At 41.3% G+C, this 10,687-nt stretch overlaps 1 protein-coding gene across 1 annotated transcript; it reads right to left on the bottom strand.

Moving 5' to 3' along the window:
- Window positions 1-6,518: 6,518 nt before the first annotated feature.
- Window positions 6,519-9,006, bottom strand: LOC147881442 (phosphoglycerate kinase 3, cytosolic-like). Its single transcript, XM_087402251.1, has 6 exons — window positions 8,445-9,006; window positions 8,138-8,215; window positions 7,783-8,043; window positions 7,349-7,666; window positions 7,107-7,265; window positions 6,519-7,005 (listed from the first exon to the last, which is right to left on the bottom strand). Exons 1-6 carry the CDS (start codon window positions 8,904-8,906, stop codon window positions 6,793-6,795), a joined length of 1,491 nt encoding a protein of 496 aa, XP_087258377.1. The 5' UTR covers window positions 8,907-9,006; the 3' UTR covers window positions 6,519-6,792.
- Window positions 9,007-10,687: the final 1,681 nt, after the last annotated feature.

Raw genomic sequence — 10,687 nt, forward strand, 5'->3', positions numbered from 1 at the left:
TGGACAAGCAATGAGGAGCAATGACACGGGATCAATTCCCAAATTGTTGTTTAGAATAGACGAGTGCTACTTAGACTACCCCACCTTAACGCATTCCACTGACTCCCACCCACATATGCAACCATTTATGTCTATTTTGCACGACCCAATACTCACTTTTGGCCCTTTGTGTATCTTCAACTTGTCAAATTTGTCCTATCAATTTGGTCCATTTGACCAATTTGGTTAATTTGGTCAATTCAGTCTTCAAGCTATAATTTTGATGTTAATATACTTCTTCCAAGTGAGTAAAAAATGTACATTTCCTTTCAAATAACTAGGATATTATCTGAGATTCCTTATTGGTTCTCTATTCCAATTTCAAAGCATGAGTTTAAACTTCCTATTTTTGAGTTTCTAGTTGCTAAACTATTACTCTTTCTCCTCTGTCTTGAAATCTAGTTCTAATTTTGAAGACCGATTCTTTGTCATCAACTACAAATATTATTATTAAAGGACCATCCATTTCTAATATATCTTTCTCATGCCCAATTGTTTGGCTTCCTTCTAATACTTAAATCTTTTTAGTATCTGACTTTAGATGGGGACTCTATTTTAATCTCTGAGATAGGTTGGACTTGTTGCACCTCTAGTACATGCTTGATTTCTAATAATCCTTTTGTAATTCCAACATGGCATCCCTTCACTCACTACCACCACTTCTGCATCCTCTTCAACAAGCATTAGAAATTTTATTTTCTTAGCATCCATTGTATCCATTCTCCTTGCAGCATTTTACTTGGTTTGAGCTTCCCTTTTTGTTCTAAGCTTGATACTACATTTGGAAGGAAGTTTAGCCCGCTCTACTTCTAAAGATTCTAGTATCACGAGCTAAGAGAGTCCTAATTGTTTCTACCCTACCAAACTAGCCACCTACTCTTCCTATTCCTCAGGGGCTGTCAATCCCTTTATATGTGCACTTACTAGCTACACAAAAGAATAGAAAGGTGCTCAAATTACATCGATCTTGGAATTATGCACACTCCTTCCTTGGATTTCTCCCATGATCCTTGCATGGAGAATTCGAGCCCAGATTACCTTTTCACCCTATTTTACTATGTAAAGAAATAATTATCCTTAGACATATAGTCATACTTTTCTAACAACATAACTCTTTCTAAAAACCATAATAATTGCATTCTACAATTAGACCTTCTCCAATTTATGATTGTGAAATAGTTTTTCAAGCTCACAGGGCAATCTATCAGGGTATCTAGTTGCACTTTCACTGGTGCACCTGGAATCAACGGCAACATAAACACTTGTGCAATGATTTCTACAGTGACATGCATTTTAGAAGTCAAAAACACATTTGCGTAAATTTTAAAATTTCACTGCTATATTTGGTTCATGGCCCAACTCCAATTCATCAAAAGGTTGTAATGAATAGCCCAACTCTCTGTGAGCAGAGGAGATTTTATGATACTAAATCATCAAGATCATATTTAAAATCTTGAAACTAGAGTGACATGTCGAGAGCTAACCTTTTTTAGGTCCACAACACTCTATTTGTCACTTTGAACTTGACCAACTAAATTTTTGGGACCCTTGGAGAGAAAATGAGACTGTGATTTCTTTCAGATCAAATCCATTGATTTCTTTCTAAAATACATTGCCATGTAATCCGCAATTTTGAAAGATCCTTGTCCTAGATCTTGAACTATTTGGAACGGACCATCGTATCGAAGTTTGATTTTTCTTTTAAAAAATTTGAGCTTGGAATTATACAAGAGAACTAAAACCCCTACTTGAGATGTTTTGAATTTGATGTTCCTATTCACCCATGCTTTTCTCCTTTCTTGGATGACTTGTGTTATATATCTGTTCAAAACGCAATCCTCATCCAGTTGCTACAAGTAGCTTTTCCAAAATTCTATGGACTCTTTTAGACTTAGTTTCTTTGTGACAATCCTCAAATCAATGATATAAACTCCATCGGAGCCACTATTTCCAAAATAACACCAATCAGAATGGAGTCATACTAGTAGTTACCTTGAAGGCTGTTTGACATGCCCACAAAGTAAAGTCCGATTTTGTACCCCAATCTCAAATAATGTCTTCTTTGAATTTGTCCTAGTACCTTATTACTTCTTGTTCCCATGCCATTAGATTGGGGGTAATATGTTGTGGATTTTTTATGCATTATCATATGTGCTTCCACGAATTTCTTGATTACTTTGTTGAGGAAGTGACCACCTTGATCTAAAATTGGCTCAATTGGGCATCCAAACCTCATCGTGATGTTTTGATATAGGAACTTTGCCACACTTTCTATAGAATTATCTTTGAGGGCTACTCCCTTGACCTACTTGGTGCAATTATTAGTTCTATCAAAATTTATTTGCTCCTAGTATAATTTACTACTAGCTTAAATGGGCTAATAAAGTCAATTCAACACTTGTGAAATGGTTTAGTGGGATTCTATCTCCATTCATTGGATGTCCAATCCTTTGACAACACTAACATTGCTTTGCAAAATTGAATGCATCTTTAATACAATAGGCCACCACAATGTCGCCTAAAGTATTTTCCTATAGGTTATTTCTTTGAAATAGTATGCGCATAAAGCACCCCGTTGTGTCACTTGCAATATGGCTTGCTAATCATTTTCTCTGAAACTCATATTCGTATGGCCTAACCAATAGCATGTTTATACAAAGCACCCATGATAACCAACCCTAGCGGATAACCAAATTGACGAACAAGCTGATTGGGCAACACAATTTCTCTAGGCCACAGAGAGCAATGCCAATCTTTGGCATGCAAAGGCAGTAGCTTTGATTTTTAAAAGTTTACTTGCAAGCCAACAGCCAATCCATAAGCATTTTCTCTTCACAGCTAAGCATCTTCTTTGATCTTTTGTCATTGACTCTGACAAAACTCCAACACCCAGAAGTACAGCATTTGATTATACTTATCTATGCTGCAAAAAGCTTCTATGTATAATATGCATGTAATCGGTAAATCATCCAAAGTATTTTCTTCAGGGACCTTGCCGAATTCCAACCTATTGAGGTAATCTGCAATGGAATGCAATTATTGTATAATCACACTCTTGTAATAACAAAATCTAGTGTGCAAGCCTCCCTGTTGGCTATAGTTTATTCACCAAATATAGTAGAGCCTGATGGTCTACATGAAAAATAATTCAAATCATAGGAGATTCCCAGTCTATTATGGAATAATTTCTACACACACACACACATCGGTGTGATCCTACCCTATGAGCTTATCTATGATGGACATGATACTTTCAAAATGTCTTCGTCTTACTCAATTTGAGGTCTTGCAAAGTATTATACCCATCGGATATCATTTGCATGGTCCAGAATGCATATTTCCCTTATTTTAACCATGCTTCACACGAGTGTTAAAAAAATATGCATCTGTGTGCTACCACCATATGTGCTTATATGATACTTTACACACGCCTTCATCTTACATGTGCAAAGTATCATACCTATCGAATATCATCTGCATGTGTGTGTGTGTGTGTGTGTGTTTCCCACAAAAAAAAAAGTGTGTGTGTGTGTGTCTGTGTTTGTGTGTACACCACACACACACACACACACACATATATATAGATTGCATAATAGACTGGCCAAATACTATCCCTTCTCTTTTCCTTACATCAACACAGCTCCAATTGCAATGTCTAACACAAACATGACATAAAAAATTTGCATCCGATTTGATAGTATCTTCTTTGACAGTCGGAGTTCTCATTCCTATTCTTCCATCCAGAGGTCCCCAAGAGGTATGGTATATCTTTCTTTGTGAGTTTTATAATTGGCTGGCACACATAAGACAAATGTCTTAGGGACCTATTTTCACCACTTCACCTTGCCAACAAAACACATGAGCTCTTTAATGTTCCTCAGTCGCCTTTCCCTGAATTGCTTCCACCTTTCGAGGGTCAGTGGCCATTCCATCTTCAGAAATGATGTGGCCTAACAAAACTCCTTGTCAGTAATGCCGTGAATCAACTATCCTTCCACATGAACATTGATCTTTGCGTTTTGGGTTGATCTTCTATATCCAAATTTAGCTCCTCCAGATCAGATTCTTTGGTTTGTGAGAGCTACATATTCTCCTTTTGCCTTTTTGAATACATCTTCATTCCATTGAGTGTGGTTATTCTCTTGTTCCGTATTGCATTGCAATTTCGAAATAGGTATCTGTTTTTTTATTTCCTTCTGTACTTTTTCGTAAACCATCAGTTCCTCTGTGGAAATAGCCAATGCTTGAACTTCATTCCGTCCCTCCCATACGCATCTTTGAACAATCATGACATCGAAGATCGACATGGACAGCTTTGGATCAAGGAATCACTGGACCCTCGAGAGAGGCAGAGTCTTCTGGACTCAATTTTACCTTCTACAAGAGCCAGCATGACAGCATGCTAGAGCAACTTGGCAGGTTCTACATTGGAAATCGGGTGATGCACAAAGGAGGAGCCATAGATATGTTGGCAAAGCAACGATGTCAGGTTATTCCTTTCTTGTACACAATGTATAGAAGTAAAGTGTGAGTATCAGAGGGTTTTGTCACTCCTCCCAATGTGAAATACAAGCCCCGTTGTCCGGTCAAGAAGAAAAAGGGCTGCAACCAAGCAAAAAAACAAGATAGACAAACTTTATGAGACATTGAACTAGCCTTACCAAGAAACAAAAAATGCAGAAACCCAGGGCAATAGCAAATAAGTCGAAATGTCTTCATTCTCCAATCTGGCATTAATATACCACTGATTGAGAGCATCCCAAAGCGATCAGATTCGCCATACTTAAAACTTTGCAAACAAGTAATCACCAAAACATCTCTCACACATGCAAGTCGAGGAATATAACATCTTATTTCTTCCATTAACATTTTACCACCCAGTTCACTTGTCAACCCTCTCTCTCAAGGAGGAGTGGTATCATAAGCCAAGATTAGGAACACCACTCCCTTGAGGCAAGATATTTGCACCAGCATTACAATACTTGCACCAAACTAACCAATAGCATAAAACTCAGGTGTCACAAGCAACAATGGTGATTCCACCTTTCCTTTCATATACGCCCCACCCCCCCCCCCCCCCCCAAAACTTAGGTGTCAGAAGCAACAATGGTGATTCCATCTTTCCTTTTATTAACACCCCATCCCCTCTTCCCAATATTTACACTCAAATGACAAGCATTGCAAGGGCATAAGATTTGCCAAACATAATCTTACCATACATTTTCTTCCAGTTGAGGAGATGAAAGTCCATTCATTGTGGCGAATAGTATACATGCCCATTGGCATCTGCATGTGCCACGAGGGGAACACCTCCTTTCCTTAAGATTTGTTGTACCTTGCTTTCAGAAGAAATCATGAAAAGATACTGACTTAACCTACTACACAATCCTCTGACCAGTTGTATACAGTGTGTGCAAGAGGCAAATTCACTGCATATTTACATCTAGATGAATCCGGAAACATGCCCAAACTCATCCTCTAAAAATACAACACAGTGCAGTTAAAAACCATTAACTCCATCAAACAGCAGGGACTAGCTAATATGACATCTCCACCAACGACATCATCCCCACATCAGAGGGTGCAGACCATAATATAAACATATGCTCATTCATACAAACCCACAGACCCACACATACTTGAGCATCAGTTTGGACAAAGGTCTCCGTACTGAATTCTGTCAGCACTCCGGATGCTTTCAGCATCACCTTCGGACCTCGCCAATCAATAAGTAGTCCACATTCTCTTCATAGTCTGATGGCACTATGAGATGAAGATAAAAACTTGAACCTACAACACAATCCTGAGTCACAACCAAGCAGTCGACTAGAGATGTGTGCAAGGGGAGAATCACATGTGTACCATCATCTTTGAATATGGAAAAAAGCAGAAAGAGAGCTGGATCAAGGCAAGTATTGATTAACGAGAACGAAGTTAAAACATATGCCTTTAAAGGAATCAAGGGACAAGGAAAAGGATTGCTGGTGCAGAATGTAATAAAGGCAGCAACAAAAAAGGTAAACCTGTTTAGCAGCATTCAGAAAGGATGACAAAGCAGCCCATGAATACAACAAGCACGTAAAAACTTTCTGCACCAATACAAGGCCAGAGGAGAGCAGAGCATCACAGGTGAAGCCCATAAATGGAAGTATTACCAGAAACGTTAGTAATAACATCAAGTTGCAGGACATGTTTTTACCCTCATCATTACACCAACTTATTAGACATCAATAATAATAAAATGTTACACCTCAAAGGACATTTCCAAGTTCCACCCATCGTTCATAGCATTTTGAGTCACTTCCATATATCACAAACAAGCAAGTATGATAAGGGCTAGCAGTCTCCACTAACAGAACAGCCAAAACTCATTTGGCAAAGACAATGTAAAATCCTTAATGCGCTTGAACAATAAAAGACTAGTATACAAGGTCACCACAGTCAAAATCTAGGTTTCTAAAACCATTCTACTTTTAGAATTTCAGCTGAATTTTATTTCATTTTCCATTGAAACCTGAAGTACAGTAATTGATTGCCCCTTCCCAACACTTTACATTGGAAAGCCTTTAGACAGGAATGGGGAATCAGCTTTCACCACTACAATGAAAAACTCTAGCTTTTAACTCTTGCTTATAAAAATTCAAGTAGCTAAGAGGAATTACATGATGGCTCCTATTTACAAAACCGAGGTGCACTATGACCTTCCATTTCATAAAAACAAATGTGGCTACAGCATTGGACAACACTTGATGTTCAAGCACTAACTGCAACCGCAGCTTCATCAAGGGCAGCTACACCAGGAAGAACCTTCCCTTCCAAAAGCTCTAAACTTGCACCACCTCCTGTAGAGATGTGGCTCATCTTATCTGCTACACCCACTTTCTCAACAGCAGCAACGGAGTCACCACCACCAATGATTGTCGTCACACCTTTTCCACTCAACTCTGCCAACTTCTTTGCAACAGCCTGGAACGACAGAAAAAATGGTCATAATGAGTATTTATTTCCATAGATGATACCCACAACAACTAGAGAGTTCACGAAGAAGATGTAACATCCAAACACACCTCCGTTCCTGCAGCAAACTTTTCAAATTCAAAAACACCCATGGGACCATTCCAAATCACAGTCTTGGTGGTCTCCAAAGCCTCATTGAAGATCTTGATTGAGTCGGGACCGATGTCTAATCCCATCCAACCGTCAGGAATGGCTGATGCAGGAACAACCTGAAGTCACATCAACTAGATTAAGGACAGATCGATAGAATAGACAGAAGGCAAGACAAAACCTGTTCCAAAAAGATTTGTACCTTGCTGTTGGCATCCGGAGCAAATTTATCAGCCACGACCACATCAGTTGGAAGAAGAAGAGAAACACCCTTTGCTTTGGCTTTCTCCATAAGGCTAGTGGCAAGCTCTAGCTTATCTTGTTCCACCAGAGAAGAACCTACCGAAAGACCTTGAGCCTTGTAGAAAGTAAAGATCATTCCACCACCCAGTAATAGAATGTCGCATTTTTCCAACAGCGATTCAATTACACCAATCTTTGATGACACTTTGGATCCTCCTACAATGGCCGCGAAAGGACGAGTTGGATTAGATACAGCACCATCCAGGTAGTCCAACTCCTGTGCTCAGAGATCCACAGCAAGGCAAAGATAAACGACACTAAGTCAGTGATCTTCATGATCAAAGTGACAAGTCCGACTCAGGATCAAATACTAGAGGGGTTAAAACGGGTAACCTTCTGCAGAAGAAAACCAGCCACTGAAGGGTGCAAATACTTCGTCACGCCTTCAGTTGAGGCATGTGCTCTGTGAGCAGTTCCGAAAGCATCGTTGACGTAAAGATCAGCAACGGATGCCAACTTCTTCGCATGCTCAGGATCGTTCTTTTCCTCCTCGGGATAGAACCGCACGTTTTCGAGGAGTAATACTCCTCCATCGGGAAGAGCAGCCACCTTTTTCTCTACCTCTTCCCCAATCGAGTCGTTCGCTTTCTCGACCTGTCCACAAAACATGAGGAAAAAATATGAACTTGTTGTTCAGCTCGTGGAATATCAAAATTCGACAAACTTTATTAAGCAATGATAAGGCTACCTTGATACCCAGAAGCTCGGAGAGTCTAGGAACCAGGGGAGTCAATCGATACTTCTCAGTGACACCTTTAGGTCGGCCCTATAGAAAAGAGGAAGGCAACACGAAGTGAGACACAGACCCAAAATAGAGAATTTGAAACCCTCGTCAGTATATTGGGAGCCAAAGGCGTCAATCAAATAAATCCATGCAATCTCCGCCAAATTCGGAATTGCCACAAAAACTTTGCCATCAAATCTGCTGCAGCTGGTTATTGCAAAACAACTCATCATGCTTTTGGCCAGGGCAGAAATGCTGATTCAAGGCTCACCAAGTGACTCGTCAGGATGACCTTGGCCCCGTTGTCGACGAGATACTTGATGGAAGGAATCGCAGCCCTGATCCTGGTGTCGTCCGTGATGTTGAAGCTGCCGTCCAGGGGAACGTTGAGATCCGCCCTCACGAACACCTTCTTACCCTTCAGATCCGCCCCCTTGAGATCGCCCACGCTGCGCTTGGCCATGCAAACGACGCCGCGGGAGCCCTTGCCCTGCGCGCGGCCAACGAAGCCAGCGACAGTGGCGAGGAGATCCTGTTCAAGGCCAAAGACATTGGAGAAGCGCTGTTTGTGGGAGGAGGAAGAGAGGAGGCCATTGAAGGAGGGCAAGCGGGGGGAAGGCAAGGAGAGGCGGGAGGGGGAAGGGGAAGGGGAGGATTGGGGGAGTTTGGAAGCTGCAGCAGCGACATGGCCGAGGGAGGGGGAAGCAGAAGCAGAAGCAGCAGCAGCAGCCATGGCTATGGCGATGAAGGTGGCTATGGCGATGAAGAGCTGATGAGAGTAAGACGATGAAAGAAAATGAAACAAAGGATGGGGCAAATAAGAGGACCAGAAATGAGTGAAAAGCTCCACCAAAGCTAGCGGATTGACGGATAAGCCAAGGTGGACAACAAACATTTTAGTTGCCTCTTTCACTCCCACCTGGCATCTTCCCATTGGTTTTCCATGTCCCTCTGAGACCTGGGTTCACATATTCACTAATCTCCACCAGACCACTCACACCCTGCCCTTCCCAAGTTGTGGGGATGGGTACGCTTCGTCGCCTCTGGACACAAGATTGTCATTGGTAGGCTTAAGTGCTAGACATAATCATTTTGCATCAGATTGCCGCTCTGCCATAGCCTGTGCTGACTACCCCACCACCGGCTACTATGGAAATGGGTGCCCATCGTTGGGTAGCCACCACGAGCCCCTGCCCAAGCAAAGCCGAAACATGGACAAGAGGTGGCTCTGCTAACTCAGCTTTTGGAGTCTCATGTAAGTCAGCTTCATGTAAAGGGCGTGCACCCGTCCACCCCGATTAAGCATCCCCATTGGCTTCTCGTACTAACGATGGGCAGGCGCTCCTTGGTGTGTACAAGCCCTCACACATTCCTGACCAGTCAAACATGAGTTGAGGCTCTCCCAAGTGAAAACACACACTAAGACCCTATATGCTTTCTCATGCACTAGGTTGAGACTTGTCAACAAACGTCATATCAATTTCACATCCCCGACGATTAAAGGTTTTATATGAACAATGCTCCAATCTACTTGGTGCCCTAGCTACCCTAGCTCAAACATGGTGGCAACTAACTTGAGCTTCCAACTAAAGAGAGTAAGGCATTCAAATGTTGGCATGTGTGCATGCTTCAATCTTTCCCACCCTCACAATGCCAACAATGGCAATAGGGTCCCCAACCTTAGCTCAGCAACTACCCTCCAATCACTAACTAGCAACCCTCACTTTACAACCCTTACCCACACATTGAAAAAAGATCATGCACTCACAGGAGGTGGGATGGTTGCATCCATCACCCCCCATGGCCAAGCATCTCAATGTTATCGTTTACCCATTTCACACTAACACTCTATAACTTCCACAAGGTCGGTGCCTACATCTCAAGCACAATGGTGGCCAACAATTGCGCCCTTACATTGTTCACCAACTGTAAACCACAAGTAGGCAAGTGAAGGTTAGTACATTTGTACCACATTTGGTTACTGACGTGATTTTTTTTAAAAAGGAACTAAGAGATGTAGGTCATGAAACATCTTTTTAAGAGGATTGATGACAATAGGATTTGGATTTTCTATATGCCTTTATCTAATTCAAAGAAATCTGATAGGCATGAAGTTACGAAAAGCATCCTCCTTTTTGCAACGAGTTATCGAAATTACAAGTTAGCCCAATGGTCTTCAACTCTTCCCTTGTGTATAGTTGTCTCAAGTTTACTCTATTGCTGCATTATGTCATCTCAAAGCAAGGGTGCTTAATGTGACACGTCTTCAACCGCTCATTGCACTTCTAATAACTAGGATTGAATTTCTAAAGCCATCATTCCACACAAACATTCCTTTTAAGGCACATTAGGTAGGATTGATTTTACAAGGAAGATTGTGTAGTTTATTGAGTTGGGTAGCCTAACCTTGGGACCATGGGCAAGTCTGTTAGTGAAGTTCATTGTTGTGGGCTTTGTTGTGGGGCATTATTTGGCAATCTTGAGATACGCACCAATGGACTTGGGAGTTTTAGC

This window comes from Dipteris shenzhenensis, chromosome 31, assembly GCF_047967505.1.
Source record: "Dipteris shenzhenensis isolate YYH24624 ecotype China chromosome 31, Dip_SZ_1.0, whole genome shotgun sequence".
Classification (NCBI taxonomy): domain Eukaryota; kingdom Viridiplantae; phylum Streptophyta; class Polypodiopsida; order Gleicheniales; family Dipteridaceae; genus Dipteris; species Dipteris shenzhenensis.